We start from the raw sequence: 18,224 nt of genomic DNA on the forward strand, positions 1-18,224 counted from the left end.
CTCTTTCAACCACATTGGATGAAGCCAGTTCAACTTCTCTCAAAGCCTTTTGAGCTTCTTTTGTAAGCTGGCGTGGTGAATTTAAAGCACTGAATCCCCTTAAAATATCATATAATGGTTGCAATTGATAGGTATTCAAGCCTAACACTGGTCGCATACATTGGATATCTCCTATCAATTTCTGAAAATCATTTAAGGTGTTTAGCTTCTCTGTTCTTAAGGACAGTTTTTGTGCGGTAAGCACCTTTGGGTATACTTCGTATCCTAAATATTGAAGAGAAGCATGTTTTGAATTTTTTTCCTGGAGCTATGTACAATTTGTAATTCCTTTGTGTTTCTGTGGTCTTTTGTAGACATGCTTCTAACACTTGTTCCTCAGGTGCACATCCCAATATATCATCCATATAATGTAATAGCATAACTTTTGAAAATGCTTTCCTTACTGGAGTAAGAGCAGCAGCAACATACATTTGACACACAGTAGGGCTGTTTTTCATTCCCTGTGGCTTTCATATCTTTTATAAGGCTCAGCTAAGTTAACACTGGGCACTGCAAAGGCAAATCTTTTCATATCTTCTTATCCAGAGGGATAGAATACAAACAATCCTTAATGTCTATAACCCAAAGAGACCATTCTCTAGGCAATTGAATAGGAGATGGAAGTCCAGGCTGAAGAGTTCCCATGGTTTCCATCTGTTCATTCACCTTTCTTAAATCAGTCAACATCCTCCATTTTCCAGATTTCTTTTTTACAACAAATACTGGGAATTCTAAGAACTTAGAGAAGGTTGTAAGTGTCCTTGGTGAAGTTGCTCCTGTACTATATCTAATAAGGCTTGAATTTTGTCTTTAGCTAAGAGCCACTGTTCTATCCACACTGGTGTATCAGTTTTCCATTGGATAGAAACAGGTGAAAGTATTAGCAGGCCTTCAACAGCAGCCCTGCCTAAAAAACCGAAGTACTCATTTTTAACCCTAATTGTTGTAAAATGTCTCTTTCCCCACAGATTGATAGGGATTTTTTCAACTATAAAAGGAGTAAAAATTCCTGTTTTGCCTTCAAAAGTCCATCTCATAGGGGCAGCACTAACTTCAGCTGCTATTGATTCTCCAACGCCAGACATGTAGGTGTCTGCTTTAACCTTTAGCCTGTGACTGGGCCAGTTGGCACCTCTAATGAATGTACGATCTGCACCTGTGTTTACCAATCCTTCTAATCGTATGCCATTTATATAGATTGTGAGCATAGGTTGGTCAGCTGTTACCGCTGCTGTCCAATATATTCCTGGATTTTGTGACTTGGAGTCAGAATCTGAGCAACTATCACCAGATTGCTTATTAGGATTCTGTATGAATAAACCTGATGCTATTATTTCTCCTGGGTGATAAGTCACACATTGTCTACCTGTATTAGTGACTGGGATATTATCTACACATTCCCCAGTTTCCCACATCAGTGTGTGGATGGACACTCTTTTGTACGTACAAAAAGGAGGTGAAATGGTCAAGCCTACTGTGCCTGGAGGCAAGGGATCCACAGGCTGGATTTCACTTCTCCAGGGGGTATTTCAGTTGTCCCAGCTGCATACAGCTCTATTCTCCCCAATTGTAATTCCTTTCTCCCATCAGATTGCTTCCTGGCTGCTTGATTGTATAATCCTTTTCTCCCATCATATGGCTTCCTAGCTGATTGGTCATATCTGGGTACTGGACTTGTAGGCACTCTCTGGGTGCACCATTGGCTGCCATCATACCCTAAGTGTTTTGTGTCTTGGGCCCTGGGGCTGGGCCCCTCATTCCGTTTCCCTTAATCAGTCTACATTCTGAGGCCCAATGGAAGCCTCTGTAGCATTTTGGACATGGGCTCTTGTTCTCCCACCATGTTTTCTCATTCTGTCTCTATACCAACACTGAGCTTTCAGATGCCCTACTTTACCACACTGAGAGCATCTACGAGTCTCTCTGGAAGTCCCTTGCTAAAAGGAACCCTGTCTTCCCATATTGGGATCTTGGGAAGTCTGCATCATAGCCTGGCTATAAAAGGCATTTGTGCCCACTGTGGCACAGCGTCTTATGAGCTCCTCTAAAGGAGCATCCTTGTGCAGTCCTAGTATAAATCTTCTACAAACCTCATTAGCATTTTCCTTAGCAAGTTGCCTTATCAAAATGTCTGTTACTGCATTTCCCCCATTTGTTCTTGTGATAGCTGTCTGCAAACGTCCCACAAAGTCAGCAAAGGGTTCATTTGGCCCTTGTGTTATTTTTGTGAAGGCCTCACTCTTGTCATCTTTATTGTGGAGAGAAGCCCACCCTTTGATAGCATTAGCAGCAATTTCTTCATATGCTGCTATGGAATAATTAATCTGTACTGCGATGTCTGCATAGGAACATACCCCTGGTAGTAGGTCACAGGTGACTGCAGTATGAACTCCACTTTGACTATTTTGTTGGACTGTATCCTACAGAACTCAGTATATTCAGAAAGCCACAAGTAATTTTGTCCAGGTTCTAGGCATACCCTTGCTGTAGATTTCCAGTCATTGGGGTTAAGATTTCAAAAACCAAATTCTGTAATAACATCTTAACATAAACTGATGTACCCCCATAAAGAGTGCAAGCCTTTTTCAGGTATTTATTGGTGACTGATGTTTTTGATATTAAAAGGATCATATTTTCTACTCTTTTTTTTTTTTTTTTGGTTACTTTTTTTTTATTTTATTTTATTTTTATTTTTTAATATTTTATTTTATTTAATAATAACTTTATATTGACAGAATCCATGCCAGGGTAATTTTTTTACAACATTATCCCTTGCACTCACTTCTGTTCCGATTTTTCCCCTCCCTCCCTCCCTCCACCCCCTCCCCTAGATGGCAAGCAGTCCTGTATATGTTAGATATGTTGCAGTATATCCTAGATACAATATATGTTTGCAGAACCAAACAGTTCTCTTGTTGCATAGGGAGAATTGGATTCAGAAGGTAATAACCCGGGAAGAAAAGCAAAAATGCAAATAGTTCACATTCGTTTCCCAGTGTTCTTTCTTTGGGTGTAGCTGCTTTTGTCCATCATTTATCAATTGAAACTCAGGTCTCTTTGTCAAAGAAATCCACTTCCATCAGAATACATCCTCATACAATATCGTTGTCGAAGTGTATAATGATCTCCTGGTTCTGCTTATTTCACTTAGCATCAATTCATGTAAGACTCTCCAAGCCTCTCTGTATTCATCCTGTTGGTCATTTCTTACAGAACAATAATGTTCCATAACATTTATATACCACAATTTGCCCAGCCATTCTCCAATTGATGGGCATCCATTCACTTTCCAGTTTCTAGCCACTACAAACAGGGCTGCCACAAACATTTTGGCACATACAGGTCCCTTTCCCTTTTTTAGTATCTCTTTGGGGTATAAGCCCAGTAGTAGCACTGCTGGATCAAAGGGTATGCACAGTTTGATAACATTTTGGGCATAATTCCAGATTGCTCTCCAGAATGGTTGGATTCGTTCACAGCTCCACCAACAATGCATCAGTGTCCCAGTTTTCCCGCATCCCCTCCAACATTCATCATTATTTTTTCCTGTCATCTTAGCCAATCTGACAGGTGTGTAGTGGTATCTCAGAGTTGTCTTAATTTGCATTTCTCTGATCAATAGTGATTTGGAACATGTTCATATGAGTGGCAATAGTTTCAATTTCATCATCTGAAAATTGTCTGTTCATATCCTTTGACCATTTATCAATTGGAGAATGGCTTGATTTCTTATAAATTAGAGTCAGTTCTCTATATATTTTGGAAATGAGGCCTTTATCAGAACCTTTAACTGTAAAGATGTTTTCCCAGTTTGTTGCTTCCCTTCTAATCTTGTTTGCATTAGTTTTGTTTGTAAAAAGGCTTTTTAATTTGATATAATCAAAATTTTCTATTTTGTGATCAATAATGGTCTCTAGTTCATATATGGTCACAAATTTCTTTCTCCTCCACAAGTCTGAGAGATAAACTATCCTATGTTCTTCTAATTTATTTATAATCTCATTCTTTATGCCTAGGTCATGGACCCATTTTGATCTTATCTTGGTATAGATGTTAAGTGTGGGTCCATGCCTAATTTCTGCCATACTGATTTCCAGTTATCCCAGCAGTTTTTATCAAATAATGAATTCTTATCCCAAAAGTTAGGATTTTTGGCTTTGTCAAACACTAGATTGCTATAGTTGACTATTCTGTCTTGTGAACCTAACCTTTTCCACTGATCAACTAATCTATTTCTTAGCCAATACCAAATGGTTTTGGTGACTGCTGCTTTATAATATAATTTTAGATCAGGTACACCTAGGCCACCTTCATTTGATTTTTTTTTTCATTAATTCCCTTGAGATTCTCAACTTTTTATTGTTCCATATGAATTTTGTTGTTATTTTTTCTAGATCATTAAAATATTTTTTTTGGAAATCTGATTGGTATAGCACTAAATAAATAGATTAGTTTAGGGAATATTGTCATCTTTATTATATTCTCTCGGCCTATCCAAGAGCACTTAATATTTTTCCAATTATTTAAGTATGACTTTATTTGTGTGGAAACTTTTTTGTAATTTTGCTCATACAATTCCTGACTTTCCTTTGGTAGGTAGATTCCCAAATATTTTATGCTATCAACAGTTATTTTGAATGGAATTTCTCTTTGTATCTCTTGCTGTTGGATTTTGTTGGTGATGTATAAAAATGCTGAGGATTTATGGGGATTTATTTTATATCCAGCTACTTTGCTAAAATTATGAATTATTTCTAATAGCTTTTTAGTAGAATCTCTGGAGTTCTCTAGGTATACCATCATATCATCTGCAAAGAGTGATAGTTTGGTTTCCTCATTGCCTACTCTAATTCCTTTCATATCTTTCTCAACTCTTATTGCAGAGGCTAGTGTTTCTTTTTTTTTCTTTTTTTTTTAACCTTTTTATTTTCATTTTTTTTGCATTTTTCAGCATTTATCCTTACAAAATCTTGTGTTCCAAATTTTTCTCCCTCCCTTCCCTCCACCTCCTCCCCTAGACGAGGCTAGTGTTTCTAATACAATATTGAATAATAATGATGATAGTGGGCAACCTTGCTTCACTCCAGATCTTACTGGGAAAGGTTCCAGTTTTTCCCCATTGCATATGATGCTTACTGAAGGTTTTAAATATATGCTCCTGACTATTTTAAAGAAAAGTCCATTTATTCCTATGCTCTCAAGTGTTTTTATTAGGAATGGATGTTGGATTTTATCAAATGCTTTTTCTTCATCTATTGAGATGATTATATGGTTTTTGTTTGTTTGATTATTGATATAGTCAGTTATGCTAATAGTTTTCCTAATATTGAACCAGCCCTGCATTCCTGGTAAAAATCCTACTTGGTCATAGTGTATTATCCTGGGGATGATTTTTTGTAATCTTTTTGCTAATATTTTATTTAAGATTTTAGCATCAATATGCATTAGGGAGATTGGTCTATAATTTTCTTTCTCTGTTTTCAACCTACCTGATTTAGGTATCACCACCATGTCTGTGTCATAAAAGGAATTTGGCAGGAGTCCTTCATTCCCTATTTTTTAAAAAAGTTAAACATTGGAGTGAATTGTTCTTTAAATGTTAAATGTTTGGTAGAATTCACATGTAAATTCATCTGGTCCTAGGGATTTTTTCTTAGGGAGTTGGTTGATAATTTGTTCTATTTCTTTTTCTGAGATGGGACTGTTTAGTATATTTACTTCTTCCTCTGTTTGGGCAAGCTATATTTTTGGAGGTATTCTTCTATTTCATTTAAGTTGTCAAATTTGTTGGCATAAAGTTGAGCAAAGTAACTCCTAATTATTGCTCCAATTTCCTCTTCGTTAGTGGTGAGTTCTCCCTTTTCATTTTTAAGACGAACAATTTGATTTTCCTCTTTCCTTTTTTTAATCAGATTTACTAAGAGTTTTTCTATTTTGTTGGTTTTTTTCATAGAACCAACTCTTAGTTTTATTAATTAATTCAATAGTTTTTTTTTTCTTTCAATTTTATTGATCTCTCCTTTTATTTTTAGAATTTCAAGTTTAGTGTTTGACTGCGGGTTTTTAATTTGTTCCTTTTCTAGCATTTTTAGTTGCAAGCCCAATTCATTGACCTTCTCTTTCTCTATTTTATACAAATAAGCTTCTAGAGATATGAAATTTCCCCTTATTACTGCTTTAGCTGCATCCCATACATTTTGGTATGATGTCTCATTATTATCGTTTTCTTGGGTGAAGTTATTAATTATGTCTATGATTTGCTGTTTCACCCAATCATTCTTTAGTATGAGATTATTTAGTTTCCAATTATTTTTTGGTCTACTTTCCCCTGGCTTTTTGTTGAATGTAATTTTCATTGCATCGTGGTCTGAAAAGGATGCATTTACTGTTTCTGCCTTACTTCATTTGAGTTTGAGGTTTTTATGTCCTAATATATGGTCAGTTTTTGTATAGTTTCCATGAACTGCTGAAAAGAAAGTGTACTCCTTTCTGTCTCCATTACATTTTCTCCAGAGATCTATCATATCTAATTTTTCTAGTATTCTATTTACCTCTTTGACTTCTTTCTTATTTATTTTGTGGTTTGATTTATCTAATTCTGAGAGTGCAAGGTTGAGATCTCCCACTATTGTAGTTTTGCTGTCTATTTCTTCTTGCAGCTCTTTTAATTTCTCTTTTAAGAATTTAGATGCTACACCACTTGGTGCATATATGTTTAATATTGATATTGCTTCATTATCCATGCTACCCTTTAGCAAGATATAGTGCCCTTCCTTATCTCTTTAATTAGATCAATTTTTGCTTTAGCTTGATCTGAGATCAGGATGGCTACCCCTGCTTTTTTTACTTCACCTGAAGCATAGTAGATTTTGCTCCAACCTTTTATCTTTAACCTGCATGTATCTCCCCGCTTCAGGTGTGTTTCCTGTAAACAACATATTGTAGGATTCTGGCTTTTAATCCATTCTGCTAACCGCTTCCTCTTTATGGGGGAGTTTACCCCGTTCACATTTATGGTTAAAATGACCAGTTCTGTATTACTTGTCATCTTGTTAACCCTGGTTTATGCTTTTTCTCCCTTCTTTCCCCTTTGCCCCCCTTCCCAGTATTAATCTTGTGAGCACCACTTGCTTCTCACAGCCCTCCCTTTTTAGTATCTCTCTCCCCCCGCCTTAGATTTCCTCCCCCTATCTTACCCCCTTCCCGCCCAGTTTCCATATTCCCTTCCACTTAGCTTATTCCTTCCCTTTTCACTTTTCCCTTCTCACTTTTCAATGAGGTGGGAGAAGTTTCACCATAGATTGAATATGTCTAAAATTTTTCTCTTAAAGCCAATTCTGAAGGCAGTAAGATACTCACTATATTCATCCCCCTCCATTCTTTCGCTCAAATACAATAGGTTTCCTTTGCCTCTTCATGAGATGTAGTACCCCCAACTTTACGCTTTTTCTGGTACAATGTCCTTTCCACAGCTAGTTTCCATAACAAGGTATACATGTATTCTTTATACATCTTTATAGCCAAAATATAGTTCCCATGATTAATCTTTACCTTTTTAGATTTCTCTTGAGTTCTATATTTGTAGATCAAACTTTTTGTTAAGTTCTGGCTTTTTCATCAAAAATAGGTGAAATTCACTTACTTCGTTGAATGTCCATCTTCTTCCCTGGAAAAAGATGCTCATTCTAGCTGGGTAAGTTATTTTTGGTTGCATACCAAGTTCCTTAGCCTTTCAGAATATCATATTGCAGGCCCTTCGATCCTTTAATGTGGATGCTGCTGGATCCTGGGTGATCCTTATTGTGGCTCCTTGATACTTAAATTGGGTTTTTCTAGCCGCTTTCTTTCGTCTGAGGGTTCTGGCATTTGGCCACTATATTTCTTGGTGTTTTGATTTTAGGATCCCTTTCAGTAGATGATCGATGAATTCTTTCAAGGTCTATTTTACCCTCTGTTTCTATCTGGGCAGTTCTCTTTGATAATATCCTGGAAAATAGTGTCCAGGCTCTTTTTTTCATCATGCTTTTCTGGGAGTCCGATGATTCTCAGATTGTCTCTCCTGAATCTGTTTTCCAGGTCTGTTGTTTTCCCCAGAAGGTATTTCACATTCTTTTCTATTGTTTGATTTTTTTGGATTTGCTAGATTGCTTCTTCTTGTCTCCTCGAGTCATTCAATTCCATTTGTTCAATTCTGATTTTCAATGAAGTATTTTCTTCACTCACTTTTTAAATATCTTTTTCTAATTGTCCAATTGAGTTCTTTTGTTCTATGGAATTTTTTTCCATTTTGCCAGTTTTGTTTTTTTAGAGAGCTATTTTCTGTTTCCAGTTCACTAATCCTATTTTTCAAGGACTTTATTTCTTTATCCACTCTGTCTTTAAATGAGTGGGATGACTTTTCCAGCCTCTCTTTCCAAGCCTCCCTCTCCTTTTCCCATTTTTCTTCTAGCTCTCTTGTGAGAGCCTTTTTAATTTCTTCTATGAGGTTCATCTGTGCTAAGGAACAGATGATCTCCTCCTTTGGGAATTCACCTGGAGACAGTCTGTTTTTGGTCTCCTCAGGATTTAGAGTCTGCTCTCTATCTGTATAGAAGCTGTCATGGGTTAAAGTCCTCTTCAATTTTTTGCTCATTTTGTCAAAGAATCAAAGACTAACTAGCAAAGAAAAAAAAGAAAAACTCCTAAATGGAGTCTGCTTTTTTGGGGGGAGGGGCTGGGTGGTGTTACCGAGCTTCCTCTACAGACTGCAGGGGCAGCAGTGAGGCACTAGCCAGACTGTGCTGAGCCTGCTCTCTGAGATTCCGAGAGAGTGTTGAGACACTGTGGGGGAGGGGTGGCCAGGTCCCGAGAGACTCCAGCTGTTTGGGGTTGTATTCTTCACCCCCGGTGTTTTTAGCTTCTCTGCTGGGCTACTGACTTGCTGCCAGGGCAAAGTATCCAATCCTGTAGCAAAGTTCTCCCTGCAGAGATGGCTGCGATCACACCCTACCCCCTCTCCGGTCTGCTCGGCTATGAGCTGCCTCCCGTGCTCTCGCTACCACTGCTGCCCTCAGCCTGCGCTCGATCTAAAAACCGTCCCCACCCTCGAGCAAAAACAGACCTTTCTTGGCGAATGTCAAGGATGTCTTCTCTTGGCAACTATTTGTGGGGTTTTTTTTTTTCAGTCAAGCATTAATTCAGAGGCTTGTAATGAGATGGACAGTGAGAGAAAACACAGAGCTTACACAGCTGTGTGCCTCCCCTCCACCATCTTGGCCGGAAGTCCCCTATTTTCTACTTTCTTGACCTGAAAAGTTTAAACTGTTGAATCACAGGAAAAATGTGATGTTGAAGCTCAGTTGCATCTCTCCCTTCCACCCTAGCTTTAATTAGTCCCTTTTGCAATCTATTCATAGGAGTAGCTGGATGCTGAGGGGGAGGTGCTGGTGCTGTCACTGCCTCCCCCCCCTCCACTACCCCTCCTCCCTCCATCCCAGAGGGTGGAGTTGATGGAGGGGGAGTCAATTACTTGCTCCTTAGGTGGGGCTGAAGCTGCCTCTGGGGTGGAAAGTCGCCACACCCTTGATCATCCTCACTTAAATCTCTATGCCCTGTGGGGATATGGTCATTAATCTGTTCATTGTCTTCCTCTTTTATCTCAAGCTTCCTCATCTGGCTATTCCTAGAACTTTTTTTCTTTTTTCTATTACTCATAGGACTCTTTAAGGCCAACTGTATTATATTATATACATAGAATGCCTTGATGGAAATTGAACAAGGACCGTTTTCATTGTAATATTCAGAGAGCTGGTGCCCTATTAATGTCCAATTATCTGGAGAGATTTGCTCTTCCTCTAAGAATCAACAGGAGGTGCGTTTTAATGTACCCAGAAGTCTAGTTATCTGTTCCCAAGTTATAAGTAGCCCTTGTCCTTCTATCAGCTTAAGCTTTCTATAGCACCACTCCGGGGTGGGGGTGGGGTGGGGGATGGGGATGGAGAATCTTTAGCATCTGTCCCATTTCAGCCAGAAAAGATTACTAGTTTAGTCCTTATGAAAACAAGTTACCTGTTTGTCTATTATACTCACCTAAGTTCCTGATCACCGGAGACTTCTTCAGTGAAAAGTACAGTTCTTAGTTCCCACGCTTGGGCACCAAATGTGATGATGCATATTTTAAAATCAGCAGGAGTCAGGAATTCAGGTTAAGGGAAAATCTTCAATCTTTATTCTTTTTGGAAGTGAAGGGGGATTGCAATAGGACTGTGAGCGGCCACGACACAACCTGGCCAGCAGTGTCTCTCTCCCCTCTCTTCCTGCCATTCTGCCTCCACCCACCAAAATTGTCCCTATGTCATTTCCTATACAAACATCAGGACTTGCACAAAGAGTGGATGGGGCCATTCTTTCTCCAAGCATATATTAATAGAGTATGGTCCAATTACTATTTAACTTCATGTACTTGAGACCTCAGTGCATCAACTCGAGTTTCAGCACATTTACAAAGACTTTCAAGGGAACTAATGAAAAAATCAAATGAAGGTGGCCTAGCTGTACCAGATTTAAAACTATATTATAACACAGCAGTCACCAAAACCATTTGGTATTGGCTAAGAAATAACTAGTTGATCAGTGGAATAAATTAGGTTCACAGAACAAAATAGTCAATAACAGTAGCAATCTCTAGTGTTTGACAAACCCAAACACCCCAGCTTTTGGGATAAGAATTCACTATTTGACAAAAACTGCTTGGGAAATTGGAAATTAGTTTGGCAGAAACTAGGCATTGACTCACACTTAACACCATACACCAAGATAAGGTCAAAATGGGTTCATGATCTAGGCATAAAGAACGAAATTATAAATAAATTAGAAGAAAAGAGGATAGTTTACTGTAATATTCTCTAAAATATGATGGTTCTCTGGGAGCAGATTTCTTGCGGGGCTTCTGGAGGCAAATGACCAACAGGATGATTTCAGAAAGGCCTGAAGAGACTTACATGAACTGATGCTGAGTGAAAAGAGCAGGACCAGATCATTATATACCTCAACAACAATACCATATGATGATCAATTCTGATGGATGTGACTTTTTTCAACAATTGAGATATGAACCAAATCAATTCCATTTGTTCAATAATAAATAAAACCAGCTACACCCAGTGAAAGCACTCTGGGAAATGAGTGTGAATCACTACATAGCATTTCCAATCCCTCTGTTTTTTTTTTTTTTAAATTTCCTTCACAGGATAATTGTATATTATTTCAAAGTCCAATTCTTCTTGTGCAACAAAATAACTGTATGGATATGTATACATATATTGTATTTAACATATACTTTAACATATTTAATATGTATTGGTCTACCTGCCATCTGGGGGAGGTGGTGGGGAAAGAAGGGAAAAAGTTGGAACAGAAGGATTTGCAATTGTCAATGTTGAAAAATTACCCATGCATATATCTTGCAAATAAAAAGCTATAATAAAAAAAAAAAAAGAAAGAAAGAAATGACCAGCAGGATGATGAAAGGCCTGGAAAGACTTACATGAACTGATGCTGAGTGAAAGTGAACAAATAAAAAGTTATAATAAAAAATAAAACAAAAGAAAACAAAAGTTATCAATAAATAATTTGTTTTAAAAAGAGAAGTAATTTACTGAGAAAAACTAAAGCCCAAAATGAATTGCGTAATGAATATCATAAAGGACTACAAGAGGGTAGAGGCTCTGATCATATTGTTTGTTGATTGTTGTTGACAGGACAACTCATGATGTTTCATCAGTTAAAAATTTAAAAATTTATCAATTAAAAATAAAATGAAAACACATATAAAATTTTATGGTTTGTACTTTACATCTCATCTTTTTTTTGATTCTCACAACTCTCTCTGAGGAAAGAAACATTGTAGTATGGTTGTAAAAATGCTACCTTTTGAATCAGTTTGAATCCCAGCTCAAATTATGCTAGACTTCATTTCCTTCTTCAGACAAGGTACCAGAAAAGTATTTTGCAGTGTCTTACAGTATCTTCATAGACAAAATGAGAAGCATGGAAAATAGAATTATATTCTTAGTACTTGAAATTAGAAATATTTAGAATATATTATTAGGCCTTAGTTCAACCTAGAGAGAGGTTTCTAGTGGCAAGGCAGTATCTAACACAGTTCCTTGCACTTAATATGTTCTCAGTACATATTTGCTTAGTTTTAAATTATTTTTTAAATGAAGATGCATTGTCTCTCCATCCACTTCCTCGTAATCCCTAATTGAAGAAAGCAAGAAAAACAAAATTCCCTATTACAAACATATTAACACAAGTTTGTTGAATTTACCAAAGATCTTTCCTTGATATGGTGTTTGTTACAAGGTTTTAATCAATGACTGGATGGTCTTATCAAATTTCCAAATGACATGAAACTTGTCAGAGACAACTAATATATTGTATAACAGAATTGGAACCCCAAAATATAATCCCTGAAAATAACTCATCAGAATGAAAAAGTGGTGTGAATCCAGTAAGATTAAATTTAATAGGATAAATCTAAAGTCCCACACTAAGGTTAAATTTTTTTTATCCAATTAAACAGGTACAGCAGACAGCAACAACTAATGACAGATTTCTGAAGATTACTATTAATTATGTCTTATTTTAGGCAATTGCATAATGATTCAATTCACTGTACAAATATTTGTTAAATACTTGCTTTATAAAAGGCACTGGGTGAGATACAGATGCCCCAAGGATAAGAAGAAAGAAAGGAGGAAGGAAGAAAAGAGGAAAGAAAGAAAGAAAGAAAACAACCCTTGCCCTTAAACGACTTACAGTCTACTTTTCATATTGCAAAAGAAAGAAAAGAAGGAACAGAGGGAGGGAGAGAGGAAGAAAGGAAGGAAAGGGAAAAAAGGAAGAAAAGGGAAATGAAGGAAGGAATGAACACATGAACTAACAAGTGAAAAAAAGGAAGGAAGGAAGAAGACACAAGAGCAGAGACAGAAATTAAAAGCAAACCAAGTGTGTACTTTTTAAATTTAAGTTCAGCGTTTAGTGACATTGAGGTAGTGCAGCTACTCCCTGGAATTCCTCCTTCCCAAAACCAAAACAATAAAAACAACAACAAAACATCTTCTACCAAGTAATAACAACAAATATATAAACACTTAACTAGAATACACATTGGAAGACTCAGCTTTCCAGGTTTTCTTTCACAAAGATGTGCTCAGGCATATAGCAGTAACAGCCCAAAGGAAATATATCAGTTACAAAGAAAGACAAGATCTTTTCATTGTGGGCTTAAAGGGGATTCCTCCTATCAAAAAAAAGATCTTAGTGAATTTAGCCAATCAGTAAAAGAACAAGACCCTTTCATGATATGACCTACAATAGACTTTTGTTTAGAATATCCATACCTAAATCTAGAGCCCTCACCAATCACTTAAAGTCAAAGTTATAGGCAGAACTCTTGTAGTTCCTACCTCACCAGGCATATTAAAGTAATCAAAACATAATTTTAGAGTTCATAACAAAGAGAAGTACCTCTTATACTCTGGTTTGACTACACCACCTCTCATGTATGGTAGGTATAGAAAATGTCCAGATTAGGCTAAGTAGAATTATAAAATAATGCAAAATTATTATATTCAAATTTAATTATTCATTTAGTGACTGCCAGCTACTAAGCACTATGCTAGAGGTAGGAAAAATAGAAAGCTAAGGAAGATATTCTCCCTTCATAGAATTTACAATTTAATAGTGAAGTACACTAAACTAAAATGGAAATGAGCATAAAAGAGATATAATATGTATAATTTAAGGTCTTAGAGGAAAATCATGGAATCAGAATTTCTCAAAGATTATTTAGTCCAGTTCCTCAGGTTGTATAAGTCCAAATCTAATATTCTTTCCAACGTCTTGAGATTCTTTAAAATATTTAGCTTCTATCCTTCAGTATCTCTGGTAGTCACCAAGACTTACCTTATTCTTCTCCATGCAATATTTGTTTTTCTTGTCTTGTTCTCATCTTTTTCTCATACTTTCCTTTTGTGCAACTTTGATATTGCCTTTATAATCCTGACAAATCACTTAGTCACTTTGGGTCTCAGTTCTCTCATACAAAGTAGAAAGAATAAGATGGCCATTGAGAACCTTCAAGCTCCAAACCCTATCAGTGCCTACAAATGTCTACTGTGTACCAGGTACCAATTAATTATTGGGAATACAAAAATAGAGAAAAGATTAATCCCTGCCCTCAAGAAGCTTACAATCTCCTGGTGACAACATACAAATAAATATATACAAAACAAACCATATACAAGATAAATAGGAAATAAGAAACAAAGGGAAAGAAGCCTTCTTTTAGAAGGTGAAATTTTAATTTAGGACTTAAAAGAAACCAAGAAATCCATAAGCAGAGTTGAGGAGGGAGACTACTCCAGGCATGAAGGATATAAAAAAAGAATGACTTGTTTTGTCCATAGAATAGCCAGGGAACCAGTGTCACTAGATTGAAAAGATGTGTGAGGGAGTAAGGTATAAAGGAATAAGGTGTAACAACACTGGAAAGGTAGGGGGGGCTAGGTTAGGAAGAGTTTTGAATGCCAAATACTTCCTACTGAAGGTACTAGGAAATCATTGGGATTTATTGATGTATTGAGTAAGGGGTGACATAGGGAGACCTGTATTTTAGAAAAATTACTTTAGTGGCTCAATGAAGGAAGGATTGGAGTGGGATGAGATTTGAGTCAGGCTTACCTGACTTACCACCAACAGACAATTGCAATGAAGAAGGCAAGAAGTGATAAGAGCTGGACCAGAGTGGTGACAGTGTCAGGAGAGAAGGGAATATATGTGTGTGTGTATGTGTGTGTGTGTGTGTGTGTGTGTGTGTGTGTGTGTGTATGTATATATATATATATATATATATATATATATATATATATACACATACACTATGGGAGACTCGAATTAAGAATCTTAAGTGTAGTTTCTTGTTCTTTGGCTTAGATTTAAATTATTTTAATTCATAGCAAATATTATCCAAAGGGAATTAGAGTCAGTTTTCTTATAGAGATCTGTTTTAGTAAATAAGCTAATTCCTAAAAGTTAATTTTCTACTCATGATTAGGAAAAAAAAATCCTTTTCAGTTTTGTATAAATCTCAAATATTTACTCTGGAAGAACAGATGTTTAGGCTAGAAATCAATAAAATCATGATGCCAATGACTAATACCTTTTTTCCCTCTCTTGTTGAACAACAATGTCAAATTCAAAAAAAATAGGGACCATAAATCCATACATAAATATCTCTGCAGGCCACATATTGACTTAATTTTAAAGCACAATGTTATCTCTGTTTTATTGTATTTTTATTTTGTTAAATATCTCCCAGTTACATTTTAATTTAGTTCAGAAGCACCTCTGCTGTATAGGAGCTGGGATATTGAGAAGTAGTACTAATTGCTAACCAATTTAGAAGATTCACATCTAGGACTTTCCTTTGCATACCCAGATGGTAGCTCTTATAAATTTCCAATCTTACCAGGAGATATAGCTGCCTCTCAGATATTTATTTTAGAGGTTTCTAGCTATGTTAATAGGTCTTTAGGAAAACTGAACTGAACTTTCCAAAACTAATGCCAGTCCTTTTAAGGCCAGAGTTGCCTCAGGGCCAGAGTTCAATGATCAACAAGGATTCTTATAGAGCTTTTTAGTGTTCTTTGGATAGAGAGAACCTTCCTAGAAGCTTTCCTTTCTGGTTTGTCCAGTTACTAAATTCAGATCCCTAAGCCATTCTATCTATGCTAGACAAAATAACCCACTTAGAACAGTTTATCTAATGACTATACCTTCATGACTACACCCTGTGATTAGTCCTTTCTTTTACTTCAAGGCAAATTTTAACTCATGAATTAGTCACTTAATCTGATTACCTCTTAAAAAACAATCAAACAAACAAAAAACAACACTCCAGGAAACATTGGGTTTGGAGCCAAGTTACCTGAATTCAAACCCCATCTGTTACCTGTGTGATTTTGAAAGTAGTTTAGTCTGAGATTTACTTTCCTCACCTCTAAAATGTAAGAATTAGACTAGAAGTTCTTCTAATTCTGTATCTATGATCCTACAAATCCACTGGCCATATTCAAGGAATATAGTCCTAACCTACCGAACCAAGAGGAACTTAACAGATCTCCCTGAACATATACCTGAAAAAAAAAAATCCCTTCTTCGTCATACTGGAGGAATGGTCAACCAAATGCTTAAAGATCTCCATTTGAAGCAGACCTTCACTTTCAAAAGGAGCACTTCCCAATTTTGTATTAAACCTTTTTATCAATATATCTAAATCTCTCTCTCTTTAGTTTATGTCCATTGATCCTAATTCTGCCTTCTGGAACCAATCAAAGCTAATCTAATGGCTCTTTCTTCCTGATAGCTTTTTATATACTCGGAGACGGTTATCATGTTCTCCTTATGACTATGAAGTGATGCAATCCCCATATACTCAATCTTGGTCAGAATCTAGAAATGTTAAATTTTTCTTGAATAATTTATAAGAATCAGCATTAAAACCATTCTTTTGGAGACATGAACTCCTATACTGTTCACGTCTCATTTTTGAAATTCTCATTGGCTGTTTTGAACATGAAAATAGATTTGAACAAAGCTTTCCCATGAATAAATAATATGTTCTCTAATTGGATATATTATGTGCAGTGTTCTTGGACATAATAGTAGGTGTTTGTTTTTTAATATAGCAGTTTAAATGTTATAATTTGTAGTATGGTGTTATAATTAAGTTGTGATGAATAGGAAAATTTGTGTGTTTCTTTTCAGAACTGATTCATAAAATAATGAAATTTAAACAGACTCAATAATTTTTGTTAATGTAATTAAGTGGAAATGTAATCCTCTCATTCAGTTTGCTTTAGCAATTTGAATATTGCTTGGTTATAGACATTTTTATATTTCTTAAAGAAATAATAGCTTCTAGTTACATAAAATATCCATTAAAATAAAATATTGCTTAAGGGTGCATTTTCCTGACAGACAATAAAATACCCAAAAGCAAAGAGAGGTGGGTGATGTGACAGCTGACAGCATGTGCTTTAGTCAAGTTCATACCTAACTCCTTCTTTTCTTTCTCCTGCAGTCATTGGTTTAGCCCTGGGGCCAGGACAGAGCATGGCCAGGTAAGACTCAATCTGATCAAGAAAGAGTTCATACCATCTATTTCAATATTTAAGCCTTTCTTGTTTGATTAGCTTTATGAGAATAAAAAATAAACCTTCCCTCTGGTGGTTTCAAATAGAAATAGATTCAAATAGAAGAGATCAACTTCACTGGCAAAGGAAAATTCTCTTTTCCTTAATTCACTTAATAGAATGATCCTTGGTAAAAATCAGAGTTCTGATTTACTGTAGTTTACTCTAGTAACTAATTTGACCTCAGTGGTAATTCTTTGGATCTCAAGTTTTAGCATTTGTTTCAAAAAGCAAAGTATCAGAAGTAAGTCTTCTAAAGAATAATGCTTGATTTTTAAGAACAATGAAATAAGGTAGCAAATAATTTGAACTTGAATGGGATATAGAAACACTTTGCTTAATTAAAGATATAGTACATTCCTAGAGGGTTTCTTTGGTTAAAAAAAAAAAAAAAAAAAAAAAAAAGACCTGGAACTTGTTATTTAATTTTAATTGTTACATATAAAAAGTAAGTTACCTACCTTCTTTGTCCCTTGAATATACAGGTTCTTAATTAGAAGCAGGCTTAATTAGAAGAACTTAGGGACAAACTTAATAATGTTTTAAAGTAAATATATTTTTGACTTTGCATTGTGTTTCACCAAAATACTGTGCTTAGTAGATGTTAAACCCCAGAGGAAGATCTAACTTACCTTTATTCACTTTTTGAATTGTTTCCTTCACCATCAAAAGATACTAAGTTTTTAGTTTGTTTTAAGATCTGCTTATTGAGGAAACATCTTTTTTTTTTAAAGGGAGAGGTGGGAATGCTGGAAAGTATTCTGTAATAGTTGTTTAAAGTTTATAAAATCATAGGACTTAGATCTTTTAACTTCCATTCTTTGATGTCTCATCAACACTTCAAACTCATATGTTCTTCTGCCCAATGGAGATCAAGTTAGTTTATATTTTCTTCAAAAATGCATGGTTTTCAAAAACTGATTTTATATCCTTTGGAAATCATTT

The 18,224-nt window shown here is 35.9% G+C and overlaps 1 protein-coding gene across 4 annotated transcripts in view; it reads left to right on the forward strand.

The window, feature by feature from the left end:
* Positions 1 to 18,224, forward strand: part of GPATCH2 (G-patch domain containing 2) — a 452,239-nt gene that overhangs the window by 368,122 nt on the left and 65,893 nt on the right. For all 4 annotated transcript variants that reach the window (XR_007953687.1, XM_051998289.1, XM_051998291.1 and 1 more), the window contains one exon: positions 17,168 to 17,207. Coding sequence is in view for 3 of the 4 variants with exons in the window: in XM_051998289.1 (XP_051854249.1) it covers positions 17,168 to 17,207 (40 nt within the window). In the remaining variant the exon portion in view is untranslated. The remainder of the gene's footprint in view (positions 1 to 17,167; positions 17,208 to 18,224) is intronic.

Source organism: Antechinus flavipes, chromosome 4 (genome assembly GCF_016432865.1).
Source record: "Antechinus flavipes isolate AdamAnt ecotype Samford, QLD, Australia chromosome 4, AdamAnt_v2, whole genome shotgun sequence".
Classification (NCBI taxonomy): domain Eukaryota; kingdom Metazoa; phylum Chordata; class Mammalia; order Dasyuromorphia; family Dasyuridae; genus Antechinus; species Antechinus flavipes.